Raw genomic sequence first — 21,243 nt, forward strand, 5'->3', positions numbered from 1 at the left:
CTGGTAGAGTACTGGCCTGCCATGCACGAAGCCCATGGTTTCATCCCCATACAGCACAAAACTGAGCAAGGTAAGTAACCGATGCCTGTAAGCCCAACGCACAGGAGTGAGGTGGAAAGGAACAAGTTCAAGGTCATCCTCAGGCGCATAAAGCTTGAGGACTGCCTGGGGTGTCTCAAACCTGTGTCTAAAGGAGAGTAAAAGGAAGTGCCCTGAGAATGACTAGCCTGCTGTGAATAGCTCCCCTGCCTACAGCTTGTTAACAGAGGCAAGGAACAAGTATTAACTGTCCTTGGCCAGGTTTTCAGACTTAACATCACTGGGGATGGGAATTTTAGTGTTTGAGCATATGCTTAACACTAAAAGCCCCCAGTTTAAACCCAGAACTGGGGTGGGGCGGGAAGACAGGAGATAAACATTTTGACAGTTACCAGTGTGATGATCACAGAGCCTGAGTCCTAACCCACACAAAGTGAGCAACTACTGAAAAACAATTTTTTTTTCAAGACGATTTCTCTGTGTATCCCTGGTTGTCCTAGTATTCACTATGTAGACCATGCTGGCCTTGAACTCGCAGAGATCCATCTGCCTCTGCTTCCCAATGCTGAGATTAAAGCCATGTGCCACTACAGCCTGGCTAAAGTTTTAGAGGACTGGGTTCTTCAGAACACGTCAGTGTTCAGAGACAAAGATGACTGAGGACTATTCCAGATTAAAGGAAGACACCTGAGACCTGAGCCAGCAGTGACATATGCCTGGATCCTCTCCTGGATGGAAAGCAAGGTTACAGATGACTTACTTTATGGATCAGTTGGCAAAACTGCAATTCAGAAGGTAAATTAAGGTACTGACTTAATCCCCATGTGTCAGAACACCTTCATGCCTAGGTAATATATTTAGGAGAAAAGGACCAGGAAAAAGGAAACTTTCTTTCAGTGGTTCTAAAAAATAACATGTATGTGTTCACACAGATATACACACATGTGCACTCAAAGGGCAAATGAGTCAGGTGTGCTGGCACATGCCTGTAATCCCACCCAGCACTTGAGAGGTGAAGGCGAGGGGTCTGGGAGCTGAAGCCCAGTCCAGGCTACAGAGGGAAACCGTTTGAAAAGAAAAAACGTCAGTGCTAACAAAAGCCAGCACAGTGATACACACCCACCAGAGGAGCCTCCCTGCAGGTTCATACGGTGAGTGCCTGGTCACCGCCACAGTCAGGCCTTTTCTTCCAAAGAAAAAAATAAAAAGCCAAGTGTTCACAAAAGGTAACGTGGATAGAGCTTCCATGGGAGTTCTTTGCATTACCACTTTAATTTTTCTGTAAACTTGAAATTATTTCTAAATTAAAAAATAATTAGGGACCAGGCAGTGGCACACGCCTTTAATCCCAGTACTCAGAAGGCAGAGGCAGGCAGATCTCTGAGTTCAAGGCCCCCCTGGTCTACAGAGTGAGTTCCAGAACAGCCAGAGCTACACAGAGAAACCCTGTTTTGGGAAAAAAAAAAAATAGGGAAGGGTGTCTGAAACTGTATTCTTAAAGCTGTTAGAAGGGGAAATGCTATTCCAGACATATTTTACCACAATAAAAAAAAGTAGAAACAAGAAACAAAGTCAGGCTTGGAAGACTGCTCAGTGGGTAGAGTGTGTGCCAGATAAGCACAGTGAGCTGGTGTGGGCCCCAGCAGCACATAACAGCCAGGAGCTGAAGTTCCAGAACTCTACGATCCCAGCACCCAGGAGGCTGAGAGGAGATGTCCTCAGGGCCCACTGGCCAGCCAGTCTAGGTAAACTGGTGAGTTCCAGGTTCAATAAAAGACCTGTCTCCAAAATAAAATAAGACTAAAGAGCACACCCTGTGTTGACCTCTGGTACCTGCACACAAAAAACATATGCCACACACACGTACATACATATACCACACACACGAACATGTATAGCCATGCCAATTCACACCTCCCCACAAACATGTATACACACATGAATACATACATAGAAAGGGAGAGAGGTAATGGAAAGAAAGAAGAGAAAGAAGAAACTGGAGATGTAGCCCACTTGTGGGATGGACGCCCAGCTGCTCACATTATCTTGGCTCTGCTCTCAGGTGCACATTTAAAATCATTCCGGAGTGCCTCCTGATAAACCCTTTTGTAAAGGCAAGAAAGTGGTTTTTTATGATACTGGTGCACGCCAGCAACAGGGAGGCAGAGGCAGGCGCACCAGTGTGTGCAGTGTGAAGCCCTAGGTTTGAGCCCAGCATCACATAAACCCCTAGGAACTCCGGTACAGAGAAGGTAAAAAGGATCAACAATTAAGGTCCTCGTCTTCTATCTAGTGAGCGTGAGGCCAGCCTGGACTCCATGAGACCTGCCTCAAACATAAAGACTTCTCTCAGTGTGAAAGCCAAAGTAAAGGGAAACACCATCTACAACACGCTAGCGCACGTATCTACAACACGCTAGCGCATGTATCTACAACACGCTAGCGCATGAGTGTCATCAAAGGAAAACAGTAATAACAATGCTTAATTTATCACCAAACTAAGAACCGACACAATCACTAGCTACATGTAGTTCAATTTTAGATTTAAAATGAATTGTCCTCAGTCGTATTTACAAATTCAAGTGCTTAGAAGGGCCAGGAACAGTTATCATATTGAAAAGTTTGGACTGGAGAGGGAGGGGGAAAGGAGTGGGGGGAGGGGGAGAAGGGTGGGAGGAGGGGGAGAAGGGTGGGAGGAGGGGGAGGGAAATGGGAGGCTGGGAGGAGGTGGAAACTTGGTTTTTTTTTTCTCCTTTTCTCAATAAAAAAAAATAAAAAGAAAAAAAAACATCACATTATAAACTATAAATAAAAAAAGAAAAGTTCAGAAAAAAAACATTCTGTTTGTTTGTTTTTGTTTTTTGAGACCAAGTGTCTCTGTGTAGCCCTGACTAGCCTGGAACTTGGTCTGTAGACCAGGCTGGCCTCAAACTCAGAGATTCGTCTGCCCCTGCCTCCCTAGCGCTGGGATTAAAGGTGTGCGCCATCACTGATAACACTGGGTGCCAGACTGTTCTGCATCTTGATCCGGCAGATGGGTACATGGCTGTATCGAGGTATATAAACTCCTTAAGCCTTCTACTGAATACTAATTATATACCAGTAAAACTGTTCCAAAAAAAAAAATTGCATAGGATGTGGTTAAAAGATGGGGATAAATAGTCTTAAATATTTTTACTTGAAAAGAAGTTCTTAAGACTGAGAACGAAGTGAGCACAACCTGAAGACTGAAAAACAGGCCCAGTTCCCAGGAAGTTGAAGGAGAGAGCAAGCATTAATGAGGCTATTCCCATTTGTCTGGACCCTCCTCTTCCTATCTATCCACTCCTTTCCTCTGCTGCTACCCAGAATGCATCCCCATCTCCAGGTCCCTGTCCCTAGCTCCTCACTGTGGCTGTAGAAGCTGGAGAAGCGACCCAGGGCATCGCAAAACTCTGTGGGAAGGAGCTGTCTGAGACCGTGCAGGTAGCAGAGTGGCGAGACGGGCCAGCAGCGTGGTGACAGAACCAGTACAGAAACTTCTGGACCTGGGTCTTCTACAGAGAGCTCCTTTCTAGTCTCCTGTACCTGGTCTTCTTCCTGAGGAGCAGAGGGATGAGCCCATGAGCTCTCCTAGTGGGCCTGCTCTCCCGTTCAGCTGTTCCTCCCCTTGCCCTCACCTCCACTTCCTCTAGCCTCCATTCTTCCTGGTCCTCCTGCTCCAAGAGTTGCCTGTCAAGCTGCTGGAGCTGGTAGACGTGGAACTGGCGCTGCAGCTCCTCTGAGGTGCGCAGGCTCTGTAGCATCAGCTGGGGGAGGCGGTTGGGGAAGCAGAGGCCAATCTGCTCCAGCACAGCCCCCTCCAGCCAGCTCGAGCCCAAGCTCAGGAGACGGTCAGCCATGTAATGCCTGTAGCACACACAGTTGGGCCAGGTCTCAGTGGGCCAGCTTGGCCCAGGCCCAGACTTCCCCTCAAGAAGTAAATCTCTGTATTACAGCTTACCTAAGCCACAGGACCCACCTTATCTCTGCCTTAATTTCCCCACTCCTCCTCCTTCATCTCTCCTTAACTCAAATCTTCCCTTCCTCTGGTCTCTAAGTCTCATGTTCCCAACCTCTCCAGAATGTGACTCACCGATAGAAATGCTCAAAAGTTGTGGCCAGCTCTAGGCCAGAAAGGACCATGATGGGTTCCAGGCACCGTTGAAGCTGCCCCAACATTTCCACTCCAGAGGCTCCACCAAGCAAACCACCCTGGATTTGTTGGTCAATGTGCCTAGCAAACTGCTCAGTCATCTGGGGACAACAGAAAGAACATCAGACAAGCCATGGACAAGGAATCAGTGTGAGAAAGTGGGATGAAGGAAGCAAAAGGGCAAAGGAGAAGGAGGGGAGAGAGCATGCCCATGCCTGGCCCTTGGTGTGACTCACATGGGCAGCGGTGAGGAAGGATTGCTGCAACAGGGCTCCAGAGAAGCCACTGCGCAGAGCCAGAGTAAAGGCTGCTCGAGGCCCAAACAGCTCCCAGCCTGCTCTCTGCAAGCGCTCATAGAGATTACAGTAACGAGGCACAAAGTCAGAGGCCCTCCAGGCTGCAGCCAGGAATCTGCTGACCTAAAGTGACAGAGTAAGAAGCAACATAAAGGAGAGACCACTTGTGCTCCATCCTGCCCTGCAGACTTGAATCTGCCTACCTGTTCCTGCACCACACTCTGCCAGCACTGGGTGATGTTCCTAAGGCTGCTGCTGGGAAGGACTGTGGATGGCACGGGGCTTCCATCCTGGCTCTTACTGTTCTTGCTGACTGTGGAGACAGGGGGCAAGAGTGAGCTTCACTCCAGCCTGTGTGGGCCTGGGGTCTTGGGTGTTTGTCTCCTGGAAAGGTCACCACGTTTCAGAGACCTAGAGAAGCTGCAGAGGACGGAGCTAGGTAGCCCCACAGTACAGACCCAGCTCAGCAGGCTGCAGTGACTCACGGGACTGTGTGGATGGCTCAGAAGGCCCAGGAGGGGGTTCCACATGCACCAACAAGTGGCACAGGCGCCGAACTCGTGAAGCAAAGGATGCTGCTTGACTCTGGGAGCTCCGCACTTTCTCCCTCTGCTCTAAGTACCGGTCTAGCAGCCATCCCAGGGAACTTATACCCTCAGCATCTGAAAGAAGTCAAGTCAGGAATGGGTTCTGTGGGAAGAGGGGGACAGGAGTTGAGGCACAGGTTCAATTATACAAAAAGGAAGCAGAGCTCTAGTCCTTCCCCACCACAGTCGGCTTCTGTTGGAGCCTGGGAGCAGGGTAGCAGGGTGAGGATGGTGTGGGGGGGAAGATTCAAGTCACTCTCAGGAAGCAGTCCCTTGAGTGGGAGGGAAGAGAGGAACACTGAGGCTACAGGCCTTGAAGGACAAATGCAGGAATTAAGAGGACCAAATATCAACACAGATGACCTGAGACTTGTGAGGGGCTGGTGTGGGGACCAGGGGCGGGGCGGGGTGGTTACCGGGAGAGGTGATGTTCTGCACCAGCGGGCTGACCAGGGCCTCCCAGCAGGTCTTGCCCAGTGCTTGGGCGGCCTCGTCATCAGGGAGGAAGCGATCAGCAAAATTCTGCTCATGGCGCAAAACTCTGTTAAGTCTGGAAACAGAAAGTATATGGCGGATTAATGGCAGGCTCCCTACCTGCCAAAAGGCAATTTCACTGCGGCCTCTGCACAAGTGCTGATCTACTCCCAAGCCAGCTACTGGGGTCCTCCTGCAATCTGCCAGCACACCTGGCTGGTGGTCAATTTCACCTCAAGGACAGCTGCAGCTTCACTGCTCAGACTCCTGCTTCCTACAGTGTCAGTCCCTAATCGTCTTCCCTTCTGTGCTGCACCCACCTGGGACAGAGCTGAAGGAGGCGCCGGCGGTCCTCTGCTATGTCCTGGCTCCATGCTTGTGCCCGAATTGTGTAGAAGAGACAAGTACGTCGACATAGTTGCTCCCGGAACAATGGCCAGAAAGTGGGCTTGGGGCCCAGCACCTCCACACCCCGAACCCGAGTGTCGATGCCACCCTGCAGTATACACAGACTTCTCACCTGAGCTACTCCGTACTCCAAAGACATGTTCCACACCCTAAATCCCCAAGATTTCTAGGCCATCTCCAAGCTGGCCACGGAGGAGCCCTAGCTAATGTCCTGCTGAAGCTGTTGGAGAACCCACCCACTAAAGAGAGCCTGCACTTCTTCCTGGGCCCACCTGCTGGCAGCGCTTTATGCGGATCTGGATGATGGGCCAGAAGCGGTTCAGGTTCTCCAGGAGGGTTACCCGGCTGGCGGAGGGAATCACATTTACCTGACAGGGTAGGAGAGAGGAGGCAAAGCTCACTAAGCAGTGAGGCAGGGCTGGACACAGGTCTCAGCAGTTACGAAACCAGAGGACCCGAGACTGACCCCCCAGCACCTATGCTGGTGTAGTACAATTTCCTGAACCTTGCTCTTGGGATCTGATGCTCTCTTCGGCATTTAGGAGCGCTTGCACTCACACACACACAGATACATGCTTAGACACAGAATAGAAAGGAAGCAGAACAGAAACAAGTAGCGCTGGAAGCAACGCCGGCAGCAATCCAGACCAGCACAGCCTGTGTTCTCACTTGTGCACTGAGCCCAGCTGCACTTCAAGTGGTGAGGCCTTCCCAGAAGGGACCAAGAGAGCCATTCCCCAGAGATTGGGTCTTCCCCACCCAAAAAATGAGGGATGAAAAATAAAAAATGGAGGGCCGGGGGGGGCACATAGTAAGGGGCGGTACAAGGGTCCCCACCGTGTTAAGTTCAGTGTTGATGCAGCTGACACTGTCACCCCCAAACACCACCACCCTGGCTGGCATGTAACTTGAGTCCTCACTGGCCACAAGCAAAGTCAGCTGCCTGAGGGAAGAGAAAGGAGTCAGTGAAAACTAGGGCCACTTCATCCTCCACTTCCTCCTCTAGCTCCTGACATGCCTGCCTTCCCCAGACCCTCAGCTTTCCCCTTTATATCCCTTCAAAGTGGTTTTACTTAAATCCCTAGATTCAATGAAAAATTAATGCCATGCTGTGCACGTAACAGACATTCCCATTCCCATGTCATAACTAGCAGGTTCCTCAAGGCCAACATGACCACATGGGACAATCATCTGTCCACAGAAGCCCACCCCTTTCTATTTGAAACAGGCTACCTACCTGGCCACAGGTCCCCTCACCAACCAATGGCAAGTCTTGAACACACTACAGTCTCTCTTCTTAACACTGAACATTCTCGCTAGGTGGTGGTGGCGCACGCCTTTAATCCCAGCACTTGGGAGGCAGAGGCAGGCGGATCTCTGTGAGTTCGAGGCCAGCCTGGTCTACAAAGGGAGTTTCAGGACAGGCTCCAAAGCTACAGAGAAACCCTGTCTCGAAAAAAAAAAAAGAAAGAAAAAGAAAGCCACCGAACATTACAAACCGTGGAAGACTCCCTGTTGTAGAATGTGGAGCATCTGTTTAATGGTGCAAAGATACGGTGCTTTTTTTTTTTTTGTTTGTTTGTTTTTTGAGACAGGATTTCTGTGTAACAGCCCTGGCTGTGCTGAAAGTAGCTCTTGTAGACCAGGTTCATCTCCAACTCACAGAGATCAGCCTGTGTCTCTCCCAAGTGCTGGGATTAAAGGTGTGTGTTACTGTTACATTTAACTCTGTGAAGTTGTGTTACTCTGTCTGTCTAAAACACCTGATGATCTAATAAAGAACTGAATGCCAATAGCTGAGCAGGAGAAAGGATAGGCAGGGCTGGCAGGCAGAGAGAAGAGAGAAAGTAGAGAAGATGAAGGAGTGAGAAGAGGAGGAGAAGAGGACACCAGGGGCCAGCCACCCAGCAATGGAGTAAGGAAAGAAAGGTATATAGATTAAAGGAAGATAAAAGCCCAGGGGCAAAAGGTAAACAGGTTAATTTAAGAAAAGCTAGCTAGAAATAAGACAAGTTAAGGATGGGCATTCAAAACAAAGAATAAGTCTCCCTGTATTTATTTGGGTTCGGAGTAGCGAGTCCCCAAAGAACAAAGAGGAAAAAAAAATCAACTACAACTCTCCAAGTTTCAGAACAAAGTTCAAAGTTCCTAGTTCACAAACTCTACAGTCTGCATCTGCCTGGTTTCACCCTGCCACTGGGATGCACCCCTCGTTTCACCTAACAGCATTGTAAAAAATGCACCCAACACAGCATCCTGATTCTCCCTTTGCATGCTGCCTCTCTGCCTGGAATATCACTGAGTTCTCATTATCTAGCTAATTTCAATTTCAAATTTCAGCTCAGTCAACACATCTCTGAGGGAACCTTCTCTGATCCTCATTGGTCCCAGGATCCTTTCTCCTGGCCATCTCTCTCTCTCTCTCTGACAGGCTCTTCCTCTTCACGCTGACCTTAAAGGCTTTGCCTGGGTTCAAGAGATCCTCCTACCCCAGCTTCCCAAGGAGTGGGACAGCCATGTCACTGTGCCTGGACCATGGTGCTTTCTTTCTCTTTATGCAATTTCTCTGCTTCTTTTAGTCCCCCCTTGAGACAGGGTTCCAATATGTAGCCCAGGCTTGAACTCTTGATCCTCCTGCCTCAGCCTCCTGAGTGATGAGATTATAGACATGCACCATCAAGCCTGATTCTCTTGATTGGCTCGCTAGCCTGGTTCCCCAACTAGACTACAATTTCCTTGTATCTGATTGTCCTTGTACCCCCAGAGCTTTGTACAGCGCTTGGCACTCTTAACATTGAACAAACACTCATGGGAAGAACAGGTAAGTGAATTGTTGATCTCTGAGCACAAGACGGTGACGTCTGTATCTGTCAGAATACCAGTACCTGGGTTCAGACAGGGAGATGTCTACACAGCACAGTAAAGACAGCCCAATGTGCCAATCATGCTTTCACTGCACAGAATGAGTTTGAGAATGTCCCCAAGGACAGGGTTCCTCATGGAGTTGTGGGACAATGCTTCTGGGGAGACACACTGGTGCACTTAACACACACATACAAATGGGTTCACACCTAATAAGAACACCACGGTGCATGTGCAAGGTGATGGAGTGGGAGCCGCTGCTGCCGTTGGACTCCCAGTAGGTCTTGGGGTTGCGGTCTGTCAGCTTGCTGGCCCGGTGTGGGTTGGAGGACACCTCCACCTTCTCCCAGCACTTGTCTTCCTTCACTTCCACACTGGAGCCTGGAGAAAGTGGGAAGGGGTGGGGAGACCACAGCATGGTCAGAGATAAGGAAAAGGCCTGGAGAGTGGGAAGGGAGAGGAGATGCTGGGTGGGAACCCGGGGGAAAGTGGAGGAGGGCACCTACCCTGGCAGAGATGCCTGAGGAACACATCAAAGAAGGGGATGTTGATGGGTTGGTAGGTTCGTCTATGGTCTTCAATCTGGCCCAGCACCATCTGCAGCCAGAACATGGAGCAGGGAGGGAATACAGAGGAGAAATCGGAAACACACATGGAGAGAAGGGGGCCAAGAGGCAACAGAGCCTTCAACCCCTTTCTTGCCAAATTCGAATAGGACCATGTTGGGAAAAGTTAGAGAGCATGTGCCCAGATTTGCTGCCACTTCTGCCACATAAGGATTCCACAGAGACCCATGAAGAGCAAGAGCCCAGCCCTCGCTTCCAGTTTATTTTCTCAGCTCTACACCCACAACCCCTCCTCACCTGAATGCAGCCAGCCAGAATGCTTGAGGTGAGGTTACTGTAGAGCTGGGCGTATTTCTCACACTCTGTCACCAGGTCACGGAGCTCAGAGGCCAGCAGGAGCTGTGCAGAGTGCTTGTCCATCACTTTGGAGAGGGCCTCTCTTGCCCCCAGGCAGCAAAGCACTACTGCATAATCTTTATGCATCAGAGCCAGGCGATGCAAGAAGCAGATCAGCTCCTGAGTCATCTGACCCAGAGAAAGAAAGAACAGAATGTGTCAGGGCAAGGAAGCACAGTGGCAGAGATTGAGGAAGTCTGCAAAGCCGGGAAGGGTCAAGGAGAGTGGAACAGCATACTGAGGTGCTAGGACTCCAGAGCCAGCAGGCAATTCGGGATCTGAGTGGTTTTACAAGCTTCTTTCTACCTTGCAAACTATTCCAAGAGCTAGCCTTTGTCTGACGTCACTCCAGGAAGTTCAAAGACTTTAGGATGACATCAGCCTTCCTCTTCTCCTCCTTCTCTAGTTCCCAGTGCACTCAGACCCTCAGACCTACATGCTCTGCTCAACAGCTACAGCCTCACTAGGCACATGGTGCCCAACGTTTGCTTCCCCTCCTCCAATAGCTGCCAGGGCTCTGGTACCTCAGAGTCACTGCTTGGACCACTCAGGCAGTTGAGGCAGGGCTCCAAGACCTCGTGCCAGGGGAGGACCATTGCCTCAGGATAATCCAGCAGTCGTGTCATGACCCTAGTAAGGGGACGGAAACAGATAAAGCTCCAGAACTCCCTTAGTCCCTGTGCATAGATGCCTGGACAGACCCTTACCTGAGGACCATGAGCAGCAGAGTTCTGTTGGGCCCAGGGGCATCAAGTGTCCGCAGCAACAGGAGGAAAGGCTGGGTTTCCTGCTGGAGGCGCTTGAGGAGAGGCTTCATGGTACCCTGAGGGCTGCCTTCACGGCATAGCACACGCTCCAAGTCCAGGAAGAGTTCTGCAGAAGGGCCTCCCACCAGAGAGCGGATGAGTAACTCAGGGGATCCATCCTGACCCTGGGTGCTTGGGCTCTCCAGTGCTGTAGGTCAGACACACCATAGGGAAAATGTGCATGAGAGGCACCTTAGAAGTCAGTCAAACCAAGAAATGGACACCCGAGGAACCACCCCCTAAACTTTCTTCTCACATTGAGGATATCTATGTCATAGCTTACCAAAGTATAAGAATTTTTCTTTTCTGGTCTCCAATGTTGACCTAACTACACTCTCCGTCAGTTCCTTTTACTATTAAATGCTAGCTATAATAAGCAATACTCTTACAATGAAACCTCCAAAGTTTGAAGGCTTTTGTTACACACACTCAAGGACACATGTTGCTTTTTTCAGTATCCGTAGGTCTTGGGTTTCACCCGTTTTTTAAAACACAGAGGATTTGTTATGACATCAGCAGTTCTCCTTTGGGTCCAGAAGTTCTGCTTGGGGTCTAACTTGGTATGGTGTTGCACACTGATACTGCTAACACTTGGGAGACCGAGGCAAGAAGCCCTTGAGTTTGAGGTCAGCCTGGGCCACATAACCTCATACATATTACACTCCCTGACCCTGAAAAAATGTCTAGCTTGAACATTTAAGGTTTCACAGTCATTTCTGGAAGAGTCCTGTACCCTTCAGTAAAGGACTGGTCACAGGGTGGCACATGTCCCCTGTCAACAGAACATTCCCTCCACAAGGGTACCTGCTCGTTCAGGACTTCCCCGAGGCTCTGAGTAGCGGTTGAGAAGCATCATGAGGATGGTGCGTGTGGTGGGCATTGGCTCTGTCCCTGGTGCTATCCCCGAGTGCCTAAACAAGGTGTCTCTTAACTCTTGGGTTATGATCTGGTCTCCCAAAGTGTGATGGTTGCACAATAGCAGGTTGAGGAGAAGCAGACCATTTCTCACTGCAGAGGAGCACCTAGGAGGAAGTCGACAGTGAATGCAAGAGGCAGGGAGACAAGTGCAGCTAGGTTGTAGGTGCTCCAGTGGTCCCTCTGAGGAAGAACTCCTGACTACTGGACCTTGGGCCACTACTCCCAATCCCACGAATGAAAGTTAGTTTTTCTGCCTTCCCTGGAAATCCCCTACGTCAACCACTTTGCCTCTCCTCCAGTGACATTCTGAGAAGGCCACCAGTGTTTACTCAAAGGGGACAACATAAGTACAATTTCTGCTGAGCACACGAGCCTGGGCCATAGGAGAAGTGGGGCTTAGGGACACAGGAAGGATCTAGAGTCTGGAGGGTAGTATCTGACCCCTCAGTGTTCAGCATCAGGACCACAGCTGCAGGGACACTAAGGAGCAAGCTCTCAGACCCTGGACGTGTAGCTGAGTCAATGCTGGCGAAGATTTCTCTGGTCATCTGGGTATCAAACAAAGGTTGGATGGAATCTCGGCTGGTCACAAAAGTGGGGATCTCTGAAGAACTGGCAATGGCTAGCATCTTTAGTGCCTGAAGGAAGAATGCAGCAGAGTTAGGGGTGAACAGAACCATTCACAAAGGATATGGCACAGTGGTAGAGTACTTGTTTAGTATGTGCATGGCCCTGGGGTCAGTACCCAGACCCTCCCCAAGAGAAGCTGGGAAGCTGCTGTCATCATCCCAGACATCGCGCTCTGGTGCAGCCGGACTACTGGCAAACAGGGATGATGGGGCCTGAGGGAAGGGGGAGATGTGGGTAGGAGAGAGGGGAGCAAAGAGGAAGCTGCAAACAGAGCAACTGAAGAGTGGGTAGTAAACCCACAGGCTGATGCTCTCTCCCCTAGGCTCCCAAGCTGCCCTTTCTGTTTCTCACCACAGGATGCTGCCCTTTGACAGCCCGCAGCTAACTTCTGAGCAAGTCCTTGAGGTCGTACCCATCTTGATGACACCCACCCCTCTTTCCTGAGTTCCTCCTCTCACAGTCTCCTGGCATTCCTCTTTCTGTATTTCTCTCCTGGTCCTCAAATACAGTCCTTTTTCTCCATTCTCTCCTCCTTCTTAGGCAACCTCATTGACTCCTGTAAGACCAATATCCACACAAACCTATGCCCCCGGGCCCTGGCCAGCATCTGTCTGGCCCAAGGCTGTTCAGTTGTCTCACAAGCGCACAGTAGTGGGAATTATAGGAAAAGCACTTGTGATGTGAAATCTTATTTGCTGGTATTACAGAGGGAATAAATTAAAAACAAACATCATGCCTTAGAGGGAAGGCTGTCTCTCTGAAACAAATGCCCAGGGAATGAACTGGTCTAGAAGCAGCACTTGGGAAACTCAGGAGAGGCGCAGGCCCCCCAAGCAAAGCTCTCTGCTTCTGATTGCCCCAGTGTAGCCCACACAGCTAGAGACTTCAAGCTACAAGCAAAATGCTGTAATTCTGTCATGGGCAAGAATATGAATTTAGGAGTAAATGCTATATTTTTGGTCATGCAATTTGAGGGGAACCAGAAAATATTTTTGCATATCAGTGGTCTAGATAATGTCTGGCTACTTTTTGAAGGAGAAGACCCAAATAACCCTGTAGCGGAACTGTGTCCTGGCCTTCCTGGATTAGCCAGCTCTGAGAGAACCTGTGGTCTTGTCCATGTGCCCACTGTACTGTGAGAGGCCACTGTCAGAAGGGCTCTGGATGAGGCTATATGCAGCCACGTTGCCCACACCACAGCAGCGGAAGCACTTCGGTAGTGAGTGGTTAGGCAGCCAATCTTTTCAAGGTCTCTGGACATGCCTTCCTTCCCTGCTGTCTGACCCAGGTGGCAGAGCAATGGCAGTGTTACCACTCAGTTTAAAAAAAAAAAAAACAAAAAGCCACCCCCACCCCCCAAAAAAAACCCTCTATCATCATATCTAGGATGCTAGTCTTGCAGACTACACCTACCCAGAATCAAGTGTGGAGGAGTCAACACACCTAAAAGCTAAACTCTCGTATTCTCAGGCCCCTGTTCCTGTAACACGCCCCAGTTAGCAGCCCTCTCTCATGTGAGTCGGCTCCCTTCAGCACGGGGGCTCCAGGGACTGAAGGCAGGCTGCCCGGCTTGGAAACAGGCTCCTTTACTACTAAGCCACTCACAAGGACAGCGTGGACCACATGGCGGTCACTGCTGATGACCAAGTTCCAACATTCTGACTTTCAGATCACTGGTCCCCAGCACCTTTCACTTTCACTTTTAATGATCCTCACTACGTGTTATGGGAGTTCCCTTGTGCCTTTTCTTTTGGGAAATTTTGTGTGGGTTTTGAAGGATGAAAACACATAAAATGGCAGCCTCTTTAAACAAAAATAATTCTTTAGACAAATTTCTGCCACTGTGGAACCTTACTGTTAGTTTCCAGCTCTGAGGCAGCAGCGGCCAGCCTGCCTGAGCGGCAAGGGGGGAGTTATATCATCACCTGCCACCGGGTGCCTTCCCAATGTCAGTTTCTCAACCCCCTTAAATGTGCCCGACTGTCACTCTTGCTTCTCTTGCCTTTCTTGTCTCTTCCAGTCCCTCTCTTGTCCGCCTGCCTCTCATGTCCCCACTCTTGAGGCCTTTTCTTCTTTCACTCCCCCATCCCCACCCCGCCCAAATACCTGACCTAACTCCGTGGCGCGGCATGTTCTATTCTTTCACATAGAGTGTGATAACTCTGCCTGTTCATACACAAGTTAACACCAAGCCGCTAGAAAATTTGGATAGTAACATATGCCTGATAAATAAGGTATCCTTGATGATCACGATTTATAAATTCTAAGGTCTACATTTGTCTAGTTTCTGGTTTGTTCACGTTTAGGCTTTAGCTAGTTGGATAAACCAAGCCATGCAATAAACTGCAATAAGAAGGGAGGATATAGACTGTGAGCATTTTCCTACTGCATCTGGAATATATCTTTAAAAAATTTTTTTTATGTTTTTGGTTTTTCAAGACAGAATTTCTCTGTGTAGCCCTCGATGTCCTGGAACTCACTCTTGTAGACCAGGCTGGTCTTAAACTCATAGAGATCTACCTGCCTCAGCCTCCTGAGTGCTGGGATTAAAGATGTCCACCATCAACATCTGGTTGGAATATATCTTTATTTGGCTTAGAACTCAGTATAGTTAGAAGGTTTAGTGAACTGACTTTTTGATCCATTCTTCCTTATGCTTAACAGTAGTAAGAACAGCACATTGTATACACATGCCATCTAATTCTATTATATAGAGAGCACCGCCAGCATTTTGGTTAATGTTCTTACTGTCATTATACCACATACTAGCATGTGCTTGTGTGTGTCACATACACCTAAGACATAGAACACACATAAAACATTGCTTTCGTTGAATCTTCCCATGAGCAAGACTGTAAGTGAGGGCTGAAAAGAAAATAATTTTATTCGAAAGGTAAGCCCAGAAGACTTGCATGAAGCTTGCAGGTGGAAAGAAAGTCCACTGCATGACATTCATAAATCAGTTTTCACAATAGGAGAGATACGCTATCATGTGGGCACCTTTAGGAAACTGGAGAGAACACGGGGGAGAGTCAGCCCATCGTACTGAATAATGAATTATTATTGAGCAGAGGCCGAAAAGTGTGAGCCTATTTCCACCTTGTCTGAAGGTCGGAGAGTGTTAGCATGCTCAGAGTTGTTGACAACATTGTGGCTACACACTTCAACCTAGGGTGTGGTCTCTTGGGGTTTTTGACATTAAGATGGCCGATACAAATAGATCCACTTCACCCTGGCCAATGGTCAGGAATCAAGCATACTTCTGCTCTTTCCCTTGAAATAGGAGGTTTGACCTTGGAAGTGGCTGTCTTTAGGATACTTGATATAGGGTGAGTTCATTGCCTAAACAGCAGAATTCTAACGACTTCATGTCTCAGAGTATTGAAGTAAATAGCTGTTCCAGTTGTCCTTTGTATCATGTTAAAATAGCCTTCTGTCTTCTTCCCCCTGTTGTGTTGGGGTATAAACGCCTATGAAAAATTAAATGCAGGCGATTTCAATATTCACTGGAACTCCCTCCCTGTACTATCCTATGTTTCTGTTTTATTATTTTCAGTCATGTCTTTATTCTCTTTATTTGTTTTTCTAATCCCCATGTCTCTATCCTGGTAAGTGATATCCTTGTCAAAGCTGGTGTCTGACATCATTGACCTAAGGTTAATCTTGAGCATAGTGAGTATTCCTATTATGCAGGCCCATGGGGCAACAGATAGCCCCTAGTCCCTTGAAGAAATCAAAGGCAACTGGATGGAAGACATCTATAAGCACTCAGTATAAACACTGCATATTTACTTTCCTCCTTTTTTAAAAAAGTTTAATCTAATTCAATAGCTTTCATATTGGTATAGCCTTATCATTTTCTTTCTTTTTTTTTTTTTGGTTTTTTTCGAGACAGGGTTTCTCTGTGGTTTTGGAGCCTGTCCTGGAACTAGCTCTTGTAGACCAGGCTGGTCTCGAACTCACAGAGATCCACCTGCCTCTGCCTCCCGAGTGAGCCTTATCATTTTCATATAGCTAACATCCTTATATCAGCATTATAATTATAACATTGTTATACTAATATATTTTCCATTGTATAACTTTTACATTTTCACAAATTTCCTATTTTAATCAAAGTACAGGAAAAAAAACTTTATCTTTATAATGAAACCTTGAAAGTAGAATCATGAATTAAGAATTTATGCTTTATAAGTTTTGGCTAAAATTCCTTATTACCTGTTCTTAAAAATATTATTCCATAGCTAAATAATAGAACAATTGTATACCTGCTTCATTATGACTTTCCACTGTATTTTAATAAACTTTATGTAACTTAAAAAAAACTGCAATATTCTATATTGGAGTGTCTGGTCCCCAAAAAAGTCCTTTTCCCAAGGTCAGGCATTTAGACAAAAGCCCCATTCTCTCAGGGGCTTGAATAAAGTTCCTGCTTGCTAAAAAGGGAGTCATTCTTATCTCTGGCAAGAAGAATTTGTAGACCATTATTAATATATAACTGTGGTGCCTATTAACTTGTCAATCCCTGATCACAGGCCACACACAGCTCACACGCCCCCTCTCTCCCATCTAAGCTTATGTGCAATTACAGACTATAAAAGATGTAGCCTTGGGCTGGAGAGATGGCTCAGAGGTTAAAAGCACAACCATCTTGATGAGATCTGGTGCCCTCTTCTGGTCTGCAGGGACACATGCAGGCAGAACACTGTCCATTAGGGCTGGTGACTCCAGCACTACCTATTGAATATCATTCCTTTTTGTTGTTGTTTTGTTTCCCAAGACAGGGTTTCTCTGTGTAGCCCTGGCTGCCCTGAACTCACTCTGTAAACCAGGCTGGCCTCCAACTCACAGAGATCCACCTGCCTCTGCCTCCCGACTGCTAGGATGAAATGTGTGCACTACCACTGGCCAGCTTGAGTATTATTCTTAAAAACTCCATTGTACCTTTCTCCAGTCATGCACTCCAGCTCCAAAACCACCCAGAGCCCATTCTTAGAGCTACCTGTGTTTTCCCACTTAGTCTAAGTCAGTACAGTACATTTCCAAGGTCGGTGGCCATCCATCCTCCCCACCTACCTGTCTTACTCATCGCTCTCCCCAGTTCTGCCAGTGTACTCACCGCCAGTCCTGCCTGCTGTACCAAAACCGATGTCTTATATTCTTGCATGCAAACCAGCACAGCGTAGATGCCACCCTCTCTGGCAAAGAGTGGACGCCATTCGTGCTTGGTCATGAGCAGGTAAAGGAGGCGTAGGGCCAGCACCACCACCATCTTCTCTCCCACCTGGTTGGTCAGCAGCTCCACCAGTGTCTTCACTAGCTTCTCTCTGGGAAAAGAGGAGACACTGAGATCCCCCATCCCAAGCAACCTTGCCTTACTTTCCTGACATGATGCTCTCTGACCCCCTGCCAACTCCATCCATCAAGATTCAGTCTGCTCTTCTACCCTCACCTGTTTCCTGACTTTAGTCTCACTCCTGAGCCCTCCCCTCTGCAGTCTAACTGCTCCCCAGTTTCTCAATTCACATGGCTTAAAAGTTAAAAAAAAGAAAAAATGGCAGGTAGATTCAGGAAGAGGGGGAACAGTACGTAGGAATGGTCAAGGTTTGTTTGGAAAAAAATCACAATAGCTTTGTTCCTAGTTAGTCAAATATAACCAAAAGTATTTGACTGAAACTCTGGAGTGAAGACGGGGGCCAAAGAGACAAGAAGACTAAAGAAGTAATGGCAGACAGGTCTCAGCCAGTGAGCAAGAACAGACTACTGAAAAGTGGATGGTGGAGCTGGGCATGGTGGTTCATGCTGCAATCCCAGCATCTGGAAGATGGAGAAAGAACTGCCAAGAATCCAAGGGCAGCCTTAAGCACAGTGTGATAAACACACTTTATCTTCAAAAGTTAAAAAGCCAAAATGCAAAAGAATAAAATCAAAATTCTTCAAATAAACAACAAGCCCACCCTGATGTTGCTGGGGTTGTAGCTCAGGGACAGAGCGTGAACTTGGTGTGTGTTAAGCCTAGGGTTCAGTTCCTAGCACCTAGAAAGACAGCACCCTGCTATCCACTTGAAAAAGAGGTTAGGCTTGTTTCATGCCATTTGCAAAAATAAATTTGCAGTTGAATTTTTTAAATATTTTTATGGTTTATTTAACTTTATTTTATGTGCATTGGTGTGAAGGTGTCAGATCCCCTGGAACTAGATCTTCAGACAGTTGTGAGCTGCCATGTGGGTGCTGGGAATTGAACCTGGGTCCTCTGGAAGAGCAGTCAGTGCTCTTTATCACCAAACCATCTCTCCAGCCCTTGAATTTGAAATGAACATAAAAAACAAAAACAGAAATAATAGATATTAGAAAAATAATAAAAAAATTTTTTTCAGAGGCTGGATGACTCAGTTGGTAAAGCACTTGCTTGACAAACATCAAGACTTGAATCTAGAGCTCTTGAACCGACATAAAAAGAGCTAGGCACTGAGGAGGCAGAGACAGGGGACGCCTGGGCTTGCGGCTGGGCAACCAGTCAAGCCAAATGAGTGAGGTCTGGCTTCAGTGAGTGACTCATTCTCAGAAACTAAGATGAAGAGAGGTTGGGTGAGAGGCCAACATTTGACTGCCATGTGCCAAAAAAGCATCCTGGAATAGGATGGACCTTTCTTTTACATTTTTATTTTTAATTGTGTGTGTGTGTGCTATGTGCATGCACACATGTGCAGAGGCCAGAAGAGGGCACTGGATCCCCTGGAGCTGGAGTTTACAGAAGGCTGTGAGCCTCATGATGTGAATGCTTTGAGCTAAACTGAAGAATGGACTTTCTTTCTTTCTTTCTTTCTTTCTTTCTTTCTTTTTAATTTTTGAGACAGAGTGTCTCTGTGTAACAGTCCTAGCTGTCCTGGAATTAGTTTTGTAGACCAGGCTAGCCTCGAACTCACAGAGATCCGCCTGACTCTGCCTCCCGAGTGCTGGGATTAAAGGTGTGTGCCACCAACTCCTGGAAAGAATGGACTCTCTTAATACGACAGAAAATTTTTGAGGCTATAAAAAGCTGAAAACTATAGCAAACTAAAAACTTTAGCACACTGAAAGACACTACAAATAAGATTAAGAGGGAAACGATACGAGCTGGAGAAGATGTCCAAGAGAAACACTGATAGAGCAAGACATGGAGGTTTATGTCTGCAGTCCCAGCTAGCTATAATCTCAACACTGAGATGTGAAGGTAGGGGGATCACAAGTTCAATGTCAATCCAGGCACTGCAGTATGAGACTCTGTCTCAAAATACAACTCTCCTTTTCATAGAAAAAACAAAAAATAAAACCAAAATGTTGGTTGTGAGCCAGAGAGCTGCGAGTCCTGAGAGTGAAGGCTAGCCCTTGTCACACTGTGGTGAAGGCTGGCTAACCCTTGTCACACAGTGGGGAAGGCTAACCCTTGTCACACAGTGGGGAAGGCTAACCCTTGTCACACAGTGGGGAAGGCTAACCCTTGTCACACAGTGATGAAGGTTAACTCTTGTCAAACCGTGGGGAAGGCTAACCCTTGTCACACCGTGGTAAAGGCTAACCCTTGCCACACAGTAGTGAAGGCTAACCCTTGTCACAAAGTGGTGAAAGCTAACCCTTGTCACACAGTGGCCAACACAGGTGAGACAGCCGGGAACTACTCAGAGAAACAACCCAAGCAGAGATCCTCTTGGAAGGAGCACAAGTCCTGACCTACCTCATCAGAACCTTACAGTAAGCAAACCATGAACTGGTGACTAAGTGCACAGCTGTTTCTGTAGTTGGACGTCACTCTATTTGATACAGGGTCAGCCTCAAACTCTCTGTCCTCCTGCCTCTGCTTCCCAGGGCGAGGATTAGAGACATGCTCACCGCACCCAAACCAGGACTGGTTATGATTACTTAATCTAACATGAAGTTGGAATGTTCACCAAAGTGTTAGCTGGGTATCCCTGCAGAAAAGCCTTTTTGGATAATTTTTATCTAATTCTGTCTATACATCCTTCCCTCCTTCCTTCCTTCTTCCTCCTCCTTTTTTTAGACAGTGTCTTTCCATGTAGTCTTGGCTAGCCTGAAACTCACTAGCCATGAACTTGCAGGATTTGCCTGCCTTTGCCTCGAGGCTGAGACTACAAGCATCACCACCATGTCTAGTTTTTACCTTCTTATACTGATAGTGATTCTCCTGTGGCCACAAAAATAAAGCTAACATGGTTTAAAAACAAACAAAATATTTAACACAGATAACAAATAATTTAAGAATGCCTTTAAATCTTTAAGAAAAAAAGGAACAGCTCAATAAAAAGTGGGGGATATTCCATAAACAGAATATTTATGGAGGCAGAAACAAATTCACACAAATACGTCTAATGTCATCAGAAGTTAACAGAGACAGCCACTGATGAGTCAAAATCTTGTTGACTTGGGCCTCCCAGATGGCCCAGGGGGTAACAACACCTGCTGCCAAGTCTGATGGCCTGGGCTGGAGCAGCAGCCACACGGTGGAAGGAGAGAACCAGCTTGCTCAAGCTGTCCTCTGATCTCTACATACATGCCACAGCGCGCGCACACACACACACACACGCACACACACACACACACACAAACACACGCCAGTCTGATCCATTAGAAAGCAAAACTGTGCTGGCCACAGTACGGGAAATGCGGACAGCAGAGCAGTGGACTTGAAGTTGGCTGCAGCCACATCATAGCTCTATGCAACAGTGAAAATAATGACTGGCAAAAGTCCTCTAAAGAAATGCCACAGAAGAGTGTGACCACAGACGCTAAAACACAAATACAAATACATCACATGCAATTTCCCAAATAATACACACAATTTTTTTTTCTTTTTTCTTTCTTCTTTTTTCTTTTTGGTTTTTTAACAGCCCTGGCTGTCCTTGCACTCGCTCTGTAGACGGGCTGGATGCGAACTCATAGAACTCCTCCTGCCTCTGTTTCCTAAGTGTTGGGATTAAGGGCATGCGCCACCACCGCCAGGCTAGTACACACAATTTTAATGTTTTTATGCACCATGTTTCCAAAAAATCTAATTTATACCTTTAAATATTATAAAAATCTTTACAAACAAAA

General features: G+C 47.5%; 1 protein-coding gene across 2 annotated transcripts in view; it reads right to left on the bottom strand.

Moving 5' to 3' along the window:
* The window catches only part of Cul9 (cullin 9), a 40,727-nt gene that overhangs the window by 11,016 nt on the left and 8,468 nt on the right, over positions 1-21,243 (bottom strand). For both annotated transcript variants that reach the window (XM_041655960.1, XM_041655961.1), the window contains 18 exons: positions 17,273-17,480; positions 11,968-12,164; positions 11,413-11,630; positions 10,510-10,756; positions 10,327-10,432; positions 9,704-9,931; positions 9,347-9,437; positions 9,050-9,221; positions 6,816-6,921; positions 6,251-6,346; positions 5,891-6,066; positions 5,513-5,646; positions 4,995-5,171; positions 4,713-4,822; positions 4,450-4,632; positions 4,154-4,314; positions 3,699-3,927; positions 3,429-3,618 (listed from right to left, as the gene is read on the bottom strand). In XM_041655960.1, coding sequence (XP_041511894.1) covers positions 3,429-3,618; positions 3,699-3,927; positions 4,154-4,314; positions 4,450-4,632; positions 4,713-4,822; positions 4,995-5,171; positions 5,513-5,646; positions 5,891-6,066; positions 6,251-6,346; positions 6,816-6,921; positions 9,050-9,221; positions 9,347-9,437; positions 9,704-9,931; positions 10,327-10,432; positions 10,510-10,756; positions 11,413-11,630; positions 11,968-12,164; positions 17,273-17,480 — 3,029 coding nt within the window. The remainder of the gene's footprint in view (positions 1-3,428; positions 3,619-3,698; positions 3,928-4,153; positions 4,315-4,449; positions 4,633-4,712; positions 4,823-4,994; positions 5,172-5,512; positions 5,647-5,890; positions 6,067-6,250; positions 6,347-6,815; positions 6,922-9,049; positions 9,222-9,346; positions 9,438-9,703; positions 9,932-10,326; positions 10,433-10,509; positions 10,757-11,412; positions 11,631-11,967; positions 12,165-17,272; positions 17,481-21,243) is intronic.

The sequence above is a fragment of the Microtus oregoni genome, unplaced genomic scaffold (genome assembly GCF_018167655.1).
Source record: "Microtus oregoni isolate MIOR12 unplaced genomic scaffold, Mior012 000007F_ref0000211, whole genome shotgun sequence".
In the NCBI taxonomy this organism is placed as follows: Eukaryota; Metazoa; Chordata; class Mammalia; order Rodentia; family Cricetidae; genus Microtus; species Microtus oregoni.